General features: G+C 39.0%; 1 protein-coding gene across 2 annotated transcripts in view; it reads left to right on the top strand.

Moving 5' to 3' along the window:
* The first annotated feature begins 84 nt into the window (after positions 1-84).
* LOC123987554 (centromere protein P) overlaps positions 85-15,608 on the top strand; it is a 113,367-nt gene continuing 97,843 nt past the window's right edge. Inside the window, exons 1-6 of one of the 2 annotated variants that reach the window (XM_046076553.1) lie at positions 85-234; positions 1,601-1,759; positions 1,909-2,063; positions 5,749-5,837; positions 8,423-8,511; positions 14,596-14,692. In XM_046076553.1, the coding sequence (XP_045932509.1) occupies positions 1,602-1,759; positions 1,909-2,063; positions 5,749-5,837; positions 8,423-8,511; positions 14,596-14,692 (588 nt within the window). In that variant the 5' untranslated portion in view covers positions 85-234; position 1,601. Of the gene's footprint in view, positions 235-1,600; positions 1,760-1,908; positions 2,064-5,745; positions 5,838-8,422; positions 8,512-14,595; positions 14,693-15,608 lie in introns of both variants that reach the window. The other variant, XM_046076552.1, reaches the window with a different exon arrangement.

Raw genomic sequence — 15,608 nt, 5'->3', positions numbered from 1 at the left:
ATCTAACAGCTTTTTGTTTTGTGCCTTTTAGCAATAGTAAAGCGCTAACGTGTAATTTTTACCTTTATACGTATAGAAATTTGCGGCATTTGTAAAAACTGTGAGGCACAGTTTCTGACTCTTCTTCACAAGAATCGCCCACCACCCCCCTACACGCGTTAAGTGGTAGAGTCCGGAGGGCGCGAGGCTCCAAACTGTTTCGGTTGTCAGGTTGAAGAAACTTGAATCACTGAGGTGAGGAAAAGTGTTTAGTTTTTATAAAGCAATAACACCTGTTTATATTTGTGAATTTAACACTTTAAAGTAACTATTTATTTACTAAACGGAGACGAAGTTAAGACACGACAGTTTGTTTAACCTCGCCTAACGTTAACGTTAATTCGTCACCTCAGCCAACGTTAACTAGATTTTACTGCTGTGGATAAAATTTAGAGCGTATTTCTTTTATAATTTAGCCTGCCAGGCACGCTTTGAGGTGGGAAGTGCATAATATTTCAAACACAGTGGGGAAAAAACAGACTTCTAACGTTATTTGTAAGTTTATTCCAGTATCATTTGCACTCTGCTCATTACACAGTTGTGTCAATCTGGCTACATTGTTGTTTTGGTTAATGGTGTGTGTGTTCAGTAGACTGTAGTTTGTGTCTGATTATTGCTTCTATGAGTAGGCACATCGTGAGCAATGTATGAGCCATAGTCAAATTCCTATATGTATACATACCTGTCAAATGCTCGCACTTTCCCCTCGGGGATCAAGAAAGATATATCTATCTAACTAATCTGTCTAAAGCTGAATCTGATTTACCTCGTTACCAGACTAAAATATCATAGCCTTTTAATGCTTGTGGTCCCATAATATATTCACTTTATATTTTTTCTCTCCTCAGTATTTTCTAGTCATTTGTCATAATCAGTAGCTTTACATTAAAAAGTCAAGTCTTAGATAGCACCCTCTCACCTTGCAAGTATATTGTTTATGCCCTTTTCTGACAGTTGTCTTAGGGCTGCAAATTCGATTTTTTTTGACTAGTTGTTTGGTCCATAAAATGTCAAAATGGTAAAATGTTGATCAGTGTTTCCCAGAACTCAAGGTGATGTGCTCAAAACTCTTGTTTTGTCCAACACCCAAAGATTTACATTACATTTACTCATTTAGCTGACACTTTTATCCAAAGCAACTTACAATTGCTATATATATCAGAGGTCGCACTCCTCTGGAGCAAAAAGGGGTTAAGTGACATTCTCAGGGACACCAGAGATGATATATAGGGCTTTGGGGAGACATTGCTGGATGTGTCAGACTGGGAATTCAGATAGAGATTCAGTTTACTGTCATAGAGGAGCAAACCCCCCCCAGAAAAGATTCATATTTAAGAAACTGGAATCAGAGGATTTATACTCAAACCAATTAATCGATTATCAAAATAGTTGGCGATTAATTTATTAGTCGACAACTAATCGATGAATCGACTAATCCTTGCAGCTCTACTAATTTGCCTGTTCATGTTGTTTGTATTGTATTCATTGGTGTTTTTATGCAGCTCTCTTCACCCACTGACACTTCCAAATGCTTTTTTAATTCAATCTGTCTGTCAATCAGGATGGAGGAGAAGATGAGCGAGGAGAACATTGAGGATGTGAGATCACTGGAGGCTCAGATTGAGTGTCTCCAGGCTGAAGTTGCAGCGTTGCAGCGCCACCAGCAGGACATCCACAAGGAAATAACATTCCACTTCAGTGGACAAATGCAGGATGCCATGTGAGTTTTATTTTTATTCTTAATTAATTTTTAAATATTCTCTACTGAACTTACTATTGATGACCCCTGGGTGGTGCAGAGGTGTGTGGTTAAGTAGAAAAATGGTAATCAGAAGTGCTGAACTGTAAATGAACAGCCCATCTCCACAGGTTGTACATGTGTGGACAGAGACAAGAAGGGGGGAAGGAGAAGGTGCTGTCCAGACTGAAGGAGGAGCTGGAGGAGCTGGAGGAGGACCTGAAGCAGCAGACACACATGAATGGCATCAGCCTGGACAGCTGCACCAGAAAGACTCTGCAAAGCAGTAAGAGTATAGCTCTGTCTGAATCCACAGCTTTCTGTTTTCTGACATTTTATAGGTGAAATGAATCAATGAACCAGGAAAATTACCAGCAAATTAGTTGCAACCCTAATTCTTGATATGTACAGTACACTCACTGGCCACTTTATTAGGTACACCTTGCTAGTACCGCGTTTTCCTTCAGAACTGCCTTAATTCTTTGTGGCATACTTTCAACAAGGTGTTGGAAACATTCCTCAGGTCCATATTGACATGATAGCGTCACGGAGTTGCTGAAGATTTGTCGGCAGCACATCCATGATGCAAATCTCCCGTTCCACCACATCCCAAAGGTGCTCTATTGGACTGAGATCTGGTGACTGTGGATGCCATTGGAGTACAGTGAACGTCATGTTCAAAAAAACAGTTTGAGATGATTTGAGCTTTGTGACATGGTGCATTATCCTGCTGGAAGTAGCCAACAGAAGATGGGTACACTTTGGTCATAAAGGATGGACATGGTCAGCAGCAATACTCAGGTAGGCTGTCATGTTTAAACAATGCTCAATTGGTACATAGGGGCCCAAAGTGTGCCAAGAAAATATCACCCACACCATTACACTACCACCATCAGTAGGAGTGGGAATCTCTGGGCACCTCACGATTCGATTTGAGTACGATTCAGAGGGCTGCGATGCGATTATAAAACAATTATCAATGCATCATTTATTTCAATACCGGATCCCTGGATGATTACTAAGCATTTCAGGGCACTAACATGCCCAGCCCTATATTTATTACAGTGGGGAGAACAAGTATTTGATACACTGCTGATTTTGTAGGTTTTCCTACTTACAAAGCATGTAGAGGTCTGTCATTTTTATCATAGGTACACTTCAACTGTGAGAGATGGAATCTAAAACAAAAATCCAGAAAATCACATTGTATGATTTTTAAATAATTTGCATTTTATTTCATGATTAAGTATTTGATACGTCAGAAAAGCAGAACTTAATTTGGTACAGAAACCTTTGTTTGCAATAACAGATCATAAGTTTTCTGTAGTTCTTGACCAGGTTTGCACACACTGCAGCAGGGATTTTGGCCCACTCCTCCATACAGACCTTCTCCAGATCCTTCAGGTTTCGGGGCTGTCGCTGGGCAATAAGGACTTTCAGCTCCCTCCAAAGATTTTCTATTGGGTTCAGGTCTGGAGACTGGCTAGGCTCCTCCAGGACCTTGAGATGCTTCTTATGGAGCCACTCCTTAGTTGCCCTGGCTGTGTGTTTCGGGTCGTTGTCACGCTGGAAGACCCAGCCACGACGAATCTTCAATGCTCTTACTGAGGGAAGGAGGTTGTTGGCCAAGATCTCGCGATACATGGCCCCATCCATCCTCCCCTCAATACGGTGCAGTCGTCCTGTCCCCTTTGCAGAAAAGTATCCCCAAAGATTTTTATCCATGACAGCGTAGTGTGTTACTAATGGTTTTCTTCGAGACTGTGATCCCAGCTCTCTTCATGTCATTGACCAGGTCCTGCTGTGTAGTTCTGGGCTGATCCCTCACCTTCCTCAAGATCATTAATGCCCCACAAGTGAGATCTGGCATGGAGCCCCAGACCGAGGGAGATTGACCTTCATCTTGAACTTCTTCCATTTTCTAATAATTGCGCCAACAATTGTTGCCTTCTCACCAAGCTGCTTGCCTATTGTCCTGTAGCCCATCCCAGGCTTGTGCAGGTCTACAATTTTATCCCTGATGTCCTTACACAGCTCTCTGGTCTTGGCCATTGTGGAGAGGTTGGAGTCTGTTTGATTGAGTGTGTGGACAGGTGTCTTTTATACAGGTAACGAGTTCAAACAGGTGCAGTTAATACAGGTAATGAGTGGAGAACAGGAGGGCTTCTTAAAGAACTAACAGGTCTGTGAGAGACGGAATTCTTACTGGTTGGTAGGTGATCAAATATTTATGTCATGCAATAAATTGCAAATTAATTATTTAAAAATCATACAATGTGATTTTCTGGATTTTTGTTTTAGATTCTGTCTCTTACAGTTGAAGTGCACCTATGATAAAAATGACAGACCTCTACATGCTTTGTAAGTAGGAAAACCTGCAAAATCAGCAGTGTATCAAATACTTGTTCTCCCCACTGTATAATAATAATTTTTTTTACATTAGTTAAGGGAATCTTCCACGTCCGCATCGCAATGCATCTAAGAATCAATTTTTTTACCCAGCTGCCAGCCTGAACCGTTGATACAACGCAGGATGGATCCATGCTTATATGTTGTTTACGCCAAATTCTGACCCTACCATCTGAATGTTGTAGCTGAAATGAGTATTATGTAGCTGCAGTACCGGAGGCTGCAGTTTCAGGACCGCAATCTATGACCAGAACTGCATTTGTAGGACCCTTGTTTTCTTTGAGACTGTGTGGTGATGGCGCTGTGGACGCATGCCTTTGGTGTGAGAGACCCGGGTTCGAATCCACTGTGAGACACCAGTGTGTCCCTGAGCAAGAGACTTAACCCCTCGTTGCTCCAGAGGCGTGTGACCTCTGACACAAATAGCAATTGTAAGTCACTTTGGGTAAAAGCTAAATGAATAAATGTAAAAAAAAAAAAAGTAAATCCCAACTAGCAGGCCGGCTAGCAATACTGCAGCTATATAATTTTGGCTGAAATCGAGACTCATCAGGCAACGTTTTTCCAACCTTGTTTAGTCCAATTTTGGTGAGCCTGTGTGAATTGTAGCCTCAGTTTCCTATGCTTAGTGGACAGGAGTAGCACCCAATATGGTCTTCTGATGCTGTAGCCCATCTGCTTTAAGGTTTGATGTGTTGTGCATTCAGAGATGGTATTCTTCATACCTTGGTTGTAACGAGTGCTTATTTGAGTTACTGTTGCCTTTCTGTAATCTCGAACCAGTCTGCCCATTCTCCTCTGATATCAACCAGGCGTTTTCGTCCACACAACTGCCGGTCACTGGGTATTTTCTCTTTTTCAGACCATTCTCTGCAAACCCTAGAGTTGGCTATCCCTAGAGATCAGCAGTTTTTGAAATACTCAGACCAGCCCGTCTGGCACCAACAACCATGCCACTTTCAAAGTCACTTAAATCCCCTTTCTTCCCCATTCTGACGCTCATTTTGAACTTAAGTAAATTGTCTTGAACACTTCTACATGCCTAAATGCACTGGGTTGCTGCCATGTGATTGGCTGATTGAACAGGTGTACCTAATAAAGTGGCCAGAGAGTGTATATTGTTCCTATTATTTACCCATAGTGTTACTACAGTTTAGTACCCTGTTCCCATGCTTCTTACTATCATGGCCACACAAGGTTAAAGGTACCCTGTGGAGTTTTTAGCCACTAGCAGTGCTATGGAGCAATGCTGAAGATTGCAGTGATCGAGAGTTGGCAGTGGTAACGCACCATGAAATGTGCCACCAAAGGCAGGGAAGAACACTGCCCACATGTAAACAATACAATATTTTAAATATTGAAACTTCAACTTTGCAGGAAATGAATATATTCAACACTTTTGTTAGTCCTCAAAGATGAACAGAATGCATTCATTGTGGTGAGAAAGACTGGATGTAATCCTAACATTTGTTTGTTTACAAGAAAACTCCACTGAGCACTTTTAAATGGGTCACTCACACTCTAAAAATGTACCTTCATTGGTGTGTTTGTGTGTCTAGTAGGTGGCAGTAAGCTGGTCCAGCAGCTCTGTGTATCAGGTCACTGCTCAGAACTGGTCTTTCAGGTGGAGTTCCAGCTCTCTGAGGTCAAGGTAAGTAATTTCTTTCATTCAGATAATCCGTTGTAGAGACAGAGGGTCTCTGGTCCAAACCCCACTGTGGCCACCATTCCTGTTTGCTGATAAATCTCCCTCTGGAATTCCATTTTCCAGACTGATACACAGTTCATCCAGTTTCTCCTTTGATTTCTGTGTTATTTTCAAACAACTTTATCTCTGTATCCAGTATCCAGACATCAAAAACAACTCTAGCCCAAACCTCAGTCTCAAGAAGATTATATTGTCCACAATATTAGTAAAAACAGTAAACTCAACAGCTGTACTGATGAGCTCTGCACGCGATTTCAGAGAATATTTTTAAATTTAGACGTGTAAATGAAAAGGCATTAAAGCATGCACACACTTGTATGCTTTGCTTTTGCACAATTTATTGTCTAAGCTTTTGGTCAAGCAGTGATCAATGGTGCTTTTTATTTTCATGTTTGGATCCAGCACATTTTAGATTTTATTTTAGAGTGATCTAGTTTAGAAGTCTAGAAATATGTATACACATTTTTAGAGAGACAAAGGGCATGTTGAAAATGGTTCTGGAAGTTGACTTTGTTATTGTGAACTGATGCTGTTTCCTGCCAGCAGAGAGCGACAGAGGGCCATGTTCAGTGTTTCACTGGTGAGGTATAAAGTGCACAGTTTAGATTTTAGAAGCTCCTCAGACCTCAGCAGCAGCTGTCAGACATGCAAAACACTTAAACAAGGAAAAATCATGGTCAGGTCTTAAGTCATCCAATCGGACATTAGACCAAACTGCCTCAGAGGAAGAAACTGTCAGGTGGTTTTAGGTAAAGTCGTGTCCCTGGCAACAATAACATCTCTGGTTTAAATGTCATCTTTTCAGAATAAAAGCACTCTTCTAAAAGTGTTTTGTATTTTATGGTGTCTCACACTAAGTTAAAGCTCCGATTAGAAAACTGTATACATTTTAACATGTCTCATTTTATTCTTCATACACAAGTATAAAGAATAAATGAGCAGCTGTGGCTTAGAGGTAGAGCGGGTCGTCCACTAATCAGAAGGTTTGTGGTTTGAACCAAAGGTCCTCCAGTCTGCATGTTGAAGTGTCTTTGGGCAAGATATTGATCCCCAAGTTGCTCCTCATGGCAGTGCCATCGGTGTGATAGTGTGAATCAGAATGTTATACATAAACTGATGGAAGTGGCTGCTATACCAACTGCTCCTCAGATGGTGACTGTGTATGGGTGAATGTGACTTGCAGTGTAAAGCGCTTTGAATGGTCGGAAGACTAGAAAGGCGCTATACAAGTACAGAAGAGTTGGGTATCCTTTTGAAATATTTTGATTCTTGTACTGATATGATGCCCATGTTTCAGAAGTGATAATAAAATGATCATTTTACATACTTTACTTTGACAAATAGAAATGTGATCTTGAAATAAAGTACAGGCTAAAACAACTTGAACAATTATGATTAAATCAGGTACAATATGTTATTCAAGATTATGAGTCTGACCAGACATTTAATACCAACTTTCAGTTGTTGCGTGTATCAATATGTGACGTTATGTAGCCCTACGTCCAGGCTTGTTAGATCCACACTTTGGGCCGTCACAGTTTAACTAAAATGATGGTTGACCCTCAGCATCAGCCGATAAATATAAAGTCAGCATTAATCATAATTTTATTGTAGGGTGAATCTGTATTGTGATCTGTAAACCAGCTTCATGTAGACCCAGCAGTCTTCTGGCTTTCATTCTAACTGGATTAACCATCAGAACAGCTGGTTTCATTGATACACTCCTGGCTCATGAAGTGTCATTAAACTGAAGTTTTGACTTGTTTTGATAAAGACATTAATTATTTGGCTGTGTATTGAGTCATTTTGTAAACACAATCTGTTCTAACCCTTTATTTTATTTTGATTAATACTTAGATTTTATATTGCAACATGATGTGAGCTAGTACAGCTTACAGTAACCTATAAAAGTGCCTTATTGGTGCAACTTGTAACCCTTGAAATACCATCCATAGATATGATTTATGCCCCCCCCACACCCCTAAATATGGAACCCCTTTCTCCTTAACATGGCGATAGATGTTTAAAGGAATAGTTCAACATTTTGGGGAAACGTACTTACTTTCTTTCTTCCTGAGAATGAGATTTTTTGAGAAACCGTTGCCTGGCTCTTTCCAAAGTAAAAAAATACACCTAGCAACAGCTCACTAATTAAGATGTTGTATCATGTTTGTTTAATCAGAACACAAACAGAAATATAAAGACCGCAGTTTGTGGATTTAGGGGCACTTATGTGTTGGAAAGACTCATAAGTTGCCACTTTATTAGGTACACCTTGCTAAAACTAATGCTGCCTCATACAACAGTAATGAATTGCCAACAGTGTGTATTTCTTGTTGACAAACAGCCGGTTGCAGTGACAATGAGCAGCTTCCTGAAGTCTTTTTGTCACCGTGTGGTTGAATAGCTGTTACTATATCACAAATTAATGTTCTTTTTAATGTTTTTTCCCTTAATTTACCTACATGCACTGTGAATAAGCAGGTCTGTTTTTAAATGAGTAATAGATGGTGTGTTTTGGCCTGTAGAATGGTGAGAGATCTGAGAGGACAATCAGTGATCTGAATGTGGTCATGGATGCCAGCGACCTGCAGAACTTCAGCAGTTTCCTATCTGGGTAAGAAACACTGCATATTGATGTTAAGCTGATCTGGGGGAAAAAATCATGCCCACTCCTCCTCCTTGAGGATGTTCTACCACATCATCTCCACTGATCCTGTTTGTGAGTTGTCGCATGCATGTGGAGTAAACCTTTTCTTCAGCAAAACTTTTTAGAGTGACCAACCTTTAGTTGTGCCATATAGACCTGCTCTATATGAAAATTGCCCTGAGATAACCTCTGTTACAATTTGGCGCTATATAAATAAAACTGAAACGAATATTGAGGTTTTTCAGATTTCTCAAGCTTATAATTTATTATAAGGATGATTAATTACTTGTTATAATCAACATTAATGAAATGTGTAAAAATGCATATCTATTCTGTTTAACAGACTTTTTTTCATTCATTTCTGATCTTTAATAAACTGCACCCTCACACTCCAATACATTCTAAAGGTGCACTCATATTTGTCTTGAGTTCAGTGAACCTGTTGTGATGTAATGTCCACTGAAGGTAATACATAAATATTAAACGAGTGAATATTAAGCATGCAACATTTGCTCTGTGCATTTATTCCATCCTAATTAGGAGCAGTGGTCAGCTGTTGTGCATGCCCGGGGAGCAGTTAGGGGTTCAGGGCCTGAAACTAGAAGCATTGAGGCTGTTAGAGCAGCAGGTTGATGCCCATGGTTTCGGAAGCGCAAATTCAGTTTTCATATATGGCTACACATTCAGATATCCATATGTGTATTTTCACAGGGGTGAAGCAGAGCTGAGCGGCCACTCAGTTTGTAATTTATTTACACTATGTGTCTGCTCAGTCCAACTCTTTCATTTAATATTGGATATTATTTCTGTGAGGATGAAGCTGTCTGTTTAGTTCTACTCTAGTGTTTATTAAAGTAGAAGAAGATGTCAAACAGTGTTGTCCAGCTGATCTTCCTTACTCATGTATCCACTTGTTCCCACACACAACAAGCCTTTCTCACAGCCGTTTGACTTGTCAAACACAGGTGTAACTCATTACATTCACGGCTGCATTCCATTTAGGTGTGCTGACTTACTGGCACACCTGCCTGTAAATAGAGCACAGCCGTCATAAATATTAGTTACACCTGTTCTTTTTCTGTTGTGACTGTTCAAAATCTGGGCTGTTGATATTTACTCAGCAATGTCTAAACTAATGAGCTTTAGTCATTATTTCTTTCCAACCAGGTGCTTATTTGATGTTTTTTTTCCCCCCAGCTTTTTCCAGTTTTATTCAACTGAAAAAAGATGTATATTATGTCAGAAACAAACAAGCCCACAACACGAGAGCTGGTAAAAAATAAATAAATAATTGTATATATGTAAATATTAAAAATTAAGGGATGAAAACTAAATAAATCAATGCAAGACACAAGTTAAAAATGAAATAATTATAGTACAAAACAAGATAAATAAGGACAGGATTAGAAAAGATCAATTCAGGGGGTTTCATCAAATATTTTTAACATAACATGAAAACATTTACAACATGGTTTAGATATTTGTTACTGATATTGTCATAACAAATTTAAATATTTAAGAATAAAACAGCGAATGACATTAGTGGTATTGAACAAATGAGAATTTACATCAGACCAAAATTTTATTGTTCCACACTGAAAGAATAAATGTCCACAAAAAGAACAAGAGTTATCACCATCCAACCTACCAGGTGCTTTTTAACCTTCCGGATCTTGTCTATTAAATCACAGTAAAAGAGGGGCCAGAGAATTCAGCTGAAACATTTTTTTTAACCCAAGCAGACAGACATAATCTAATTCTGAGCAGTTTTAAAAAAAAAAAAAAAAAAACTATGAATTTAGTTGGAATTGGAAATCACCAGTATTAACATCATATGTCAACAGGAATCTATGTAATTATGCATACAATGAACAGAACAGTAATTTAGTGTGTAGTCCCTCTTTAATGTTTGGAAGAACAGAGTAAAACCGTTATGTTATTTGTCTTTAACATTGTAGCTGCTCTTTTCTAATTCCCCCCAAAATGTATTCATAACGAGCTATTTAAAAAACAAAAAAAGAGTACGATAATGTCACCATCGATGTTGAATCTTTCAAGAGAATCACTGCAGCGAAAAATCAATACATTTTCCAGTCATGCTGTCGCATCCAGTGGCCTTCGCTTGTGTCAGTTCTGGTTATTTTTTAAATAACCAGAACTGACAATACACGATTGGCATGTGTTTTGGCATGCAACAAAGCAGTTTGCCTTGAATTTCTGGTGAACTCCAGTCTCACACTTGCTGACACTAGGAGCACCTGCTTTGTTCTTAACTCCTGTTACTTCTAAGTGAAGCTCTCTCGTTGTGTTAATATACACTAAATGTGTTTAAGGTGTTGTGTTAATGTACTCTGGTGCATTTTCTGTCCTGATAACCACAGTCTGCCAGAAAGTGGATCAGCACCACTGAGCAATAGTCTGATTTGCCCTATATCTGAGGCCAAACCACATCTGGATTGTATGGTCCAGTCTGCAGAATCTGGCAAAAAACAGATGGAAAAATACTGGAGATAATGATTCTGACACACTGCTGCCTTCTCCAAGTCTGTCTGTGTGTGTGTGTGAGAGAGAGAGAGAGAGAGACAGAAAGAAAGAGAAAGTCAGTCATAGTTTTACAGTTCAAATCAGACCAATGTTCTTTGTTAAATCAAGCTGCTAAAGGTAAATACTAACACTGATTTTTATTTTTTATTTAGCATTTACATTTATTAATTTAGCTGACGCCGTTATCCAACTAGCAACTAGGGGTTAAGTATCTTGCTCAGGGACACATTGTGTCGTAGTGGGGATTTGAATCCCGGTCTCTCTTGCCAAAGGCATGTGTCTTATCCACTGGCCCATCACCACCCCAGAAGGTAGCAGACACATGTCGTTTTCACATCTGTCCTCAGTCTCTCTGACGTGGTTTCTTTGTTAGTATTCAAAGTAACACGGTCTCTGCACAAGCTGTGTAAAAGCAGCAAGTCAGTTCAGCTTCAGTCCTCTGTCACACCTGCATTTATCTGACTGAAGAAAATAGACTTGAAGCCCAAATGTTTATGTTAATATCATGAAATGATTTCATCAGCAGTGTAGCGCAGCAGCTTGGGAATGACTGCCTGTTTTCCACTTACTATTTAAGCCGGAATATTAAAAACAGCGAATTGTCTAAATGACATCAACTTAAAGGTGAATTTTGCTGTATTACCACACAGTATAGGTGATCACAGATATTAGGAAGGTATTGGAAAATGTACTGTGCACATCGTTTTCTCATGTAAACAGCCTATAAAAAATTGTAGACTTGGTCTCACTTTTATCAAACTGTTCATCAGTTGAAAACTATCTGCAAGTGACTAAGATGTGGAAATCCTGTTGAGGCAGTGCATTGTGGGATGGGCTTAGAGGATTCAAGGCAGACTGGATTATGTCAAGCTTCCTTATGAACATCTGCCATTAAAACAGAGCTTTGCTGTTGTCTTGAGGGGATCCAAGCCAACTCATCCATGAACTGTTTTGACTCCCAGCCTGCAGTTGAAGAAACACTGATCCAGGCTGTCAGGTTTCTGAAGTACAGTTTGTGTTTCCTGGTCTAAGCCAGGCTGATAATATGATGCCAAACAGTGCGGCAGCAGGAGATATCAGTCAGCTCTGAAGCTAAAAGGGAGATTTACAGCATACATTTGTGTATTTTGGACTGTGTAAACTAGTTTTCCTGTGTAGTCATAAAAAAAATGGATTTCAGATTTAAAGATGACTGACTCTGATTTGTTTTTTGTGTGGATACGGCTAAACATTTAATTATTTAAATGACATGGGGTTCTTAAAATCAAAGTATTCATCTTCTGGGGAACATGAACGCGATCAGTACATTTTATGGTCTACCCATAGATAGTTGGAAAAACATCCGAGCCAATCTGAGCTTTGTTAGGCATGATGAGGACTAGATTTCATCTTCCTTTGTCAGAATCACAAAAACTTGATGAGCTGGTTGCAGCCGTACAGGTTGTTGTAACACAACTCACAGAAATAAATAAATAAATATACATTTTATATCAAAATATTTGTTTGATAGACACGAAAAAGGTTAAGTTAACTGTTCCTACCACCCACACAGCTTTTTTGTCAACTTAAAACCACACTGGTAGTTAAATTTACTGGTTAGGTCTGATTTATGAGGGTAAAAAATTTAAGGAGTGAACAGACCATTAGGATCTTCAGGGGACCATGAAATCTTCAGGGGCCATGAACATCCAAAGCAAAAATGATAGTAATTTGGTCAGTATTTGTTAAGATATCTTGTCCCAGTTTGTCTTCAAGAGATGTCGATCAATGCGTTTTATTCTACATTCAAATTACTCTTTGAAACTTGGAATAAATAAAACTTTCGATCTGCAGTGATCTGTCCAAATTCAAAATTCACTAATTCAGGACTAAATCAGTTCAATACAACAATATCAAACTAAGGATCAGTCTCTCTCTCTTTTTATTTTTGGGAGTGCTCCATTATATGGGAGGGTGCTGCCATGTTTCCATCAGCTCTGTGTGGAATAACAGTCATCTGGAAACTTCACCCGGCTGCCGTCTAGCCCCGGGCCCCCATGGAAAACTCTGGAAAGCCTTTCACAGATTGTCCCAGGCTCACTCAGACAGAGTGAACCAGACAAAACAAATATTTAAGTGATCTTGCTATTGTGTTGTACAGCATATTGTATATAAGTAAGAACCTTTTTTTGTAAGTTATGTTTTACAGTTTTGTGGTGGGTGGCCAGGATTTACTCTACTTTTTTTGTATGAGAGGTAGAACATTTGGAAATGCAACAAGGTTATGCTTTTTGAGCGTATTACCTATAGAAACTTTCTAAAGAAGCTTTTATTCTTAATTTTTTGTCACCATTAAGTTCGTTCATTGAGAAACATTTCTTAAGCCTGCTGTTTGTCCATAATGTTGGAATAACGACAAAAGTTGTTCAAATTTAACCCTCTGCAGGGAAGACCGACTCTTTTGGTAATTGTGCTTTATATTAAAATAGCAGATTGTCCCTGAATAATAATGAGTCACTTGTTTAAAGTTCTTGTGTTTATCATTGAGTGAAAAGCAAATTCTTGATTACAAAGTGTTCCCATCTTCTATAAGTTGCTTAAAGTGCATCTGAAGTTAAAGGTTCAGTGTGTAAGTTTTAGTGGCATGTAGTGGTGAGGATTGCAACCAAATTGCTCAGTCACCTCTCCCCCCTCCCTTTGCAAGTGCGTAGGCGAAGCTACGGTGGCCGACACGTTCATGTGCTGAATAATATTTGTGCACCTCCATTTGTCCAAATTTCGCGTATCTTCTTACTTAATAATATTTGTGCACCTCCATTTGTCCAAATTTCGCGTATCTTCTTACTTCTAATGAACCAAACGACGACGACTTCTTCGTCATTCGTATGTATTCAACGTAGTGACGAAACGCTCTCTGTAGAGGAGTAGTAAGGGTGGACCTAGGGTGTATGTAGATAGAAATGGCTCTAAGGTAATAAAAACATTTAGATTCATTATGTAAGGTATTTATACACCACTGAAAACAAGTTATATTAAGTTATGTATATTATATTGCATTTCTGTCAATCTATCCTCCTAAATATTACACACTGGACCTTTAAGTTCAGATGGATTGTCATTAAAAGTTTGTACAGATATTAATTCACGATCCCCTGACCTTTCCTCTAGTGCGACCCACCGTTGGAAATGTTAATTTGTCCAGTAATTTGGTTTATGACCAAATACCTGCAAAACTAATGATACTCCCATCAACCTCAGCTTCATTTTACAGTTTGTCCTTTTTCAATACTGTACAATTGTTACCTTTTTTGGAAGTCTCTCATTTGCTTAATTTTGCCATCCATTTTTCAGTTCAATGATGTCACGTTTTTGTTATGGATATTTTGATAAACCTTTACTGATTGATCATTCAAATCATCAACTTTGAGGGCACAGAACTATCCATCCATCCATCGTCAACCGCTTACTAACTAATAAATATAAAATCCCTAACACATTTTTTTAATGATATTTTCAATATCGTTTCAGGGTGGAGGAGAGCAGGGATCTTCTGCTGTTCTTCAGAACTCTCAGGACTTTCTCAGACAGATGTGACGACCGGCGCAGAACCTTCCAACACTTCCAGGTAAGTGAAGACAAACCTGCACCAAAATGGACTTCTAACTGGCAAACTCGCCTTTACATGCCGGCTTTCCATGGTAGTGTTGAATTATTTTAACATGTGAAAAGTATTTGTTCCTCACAATGAATATGGAGGACTGACTGTATTTGGCCAGTTCATTCCTTTCCTCTCACACAGTGTGTTTAACATGGCTTATCAGTTTTTCGAAACATGACATGAACGTATTTTGGCCCAGTGGGGTTGCTGCAGGTTTTCTTAATTATTTGTACAGTATATACATCTAGAAACACACATTTTAAACTTTTTTCTCAATGATATCTCTGTATCATTTGTGGGTGACAAGACGCATCAGTCCATCCTGAGTTCTTTCAGTGGGGAGACCAGATGTTCCATCAGTCAGTGTGAGTGCAGGCAGACCTAAAATAGGAACTTCTGCTTGTCCACTACTGGTTTCACCCTCATCCATCAGTTGAGGAGCCTTGTTGTCTTGTCCCATTTAGAAGGAGGGACTGGCTTTAGGTTTTACATTTCAAAAAGTAAAATTCTTACACTGACTTTGCATTGGCAACCTCATCAGCCACTGTTCCACCCACAGGACTCTAGCATTATGTGCAACTTTGACTTATTTTTGGTTATTGTACTTATTTTCAAAAAGAACACCTTTGTTGGATGATTATACAACTGAAGCCTTAAAACATGGTGTCTCACTACCTTCATGGATTTGGGCTTCCAAACCAAAATATGAAAATCGGTATCAATGCTGTTCTTCTGGAGAATTTGGGGGAAACTTTGGAAATTTGTAAGCACACAGATACAGTAGCTGGATGGACGGCTGGATGAATGGTTGGACATATAGATATTAGGGATGGGTCATGATTTTCAAAATGTTGAATAGTTAAAATATTAAATATGTTTATGT

This window comes from Micropterus dolomieu, linkage group LG18, assembly GCF_021292245.1.
Source record: "Micropterus dolomieu isolate WLL.071019.BEF.003 ecotype Adirondacks linkage group LG18, ASM2129224v1, whole genome shotgun sequence".
NCBI lineage: Eukaryota > Metazoa > Chordata > Actinopteri > Centrarchiformes > Centrarchidae > Micropterus > Micropterus dolomieu.
Note: the sequence above shows the minus strand (reverse complement) of the source record. Positions and strands in the feature narration are given on the sequence as shown.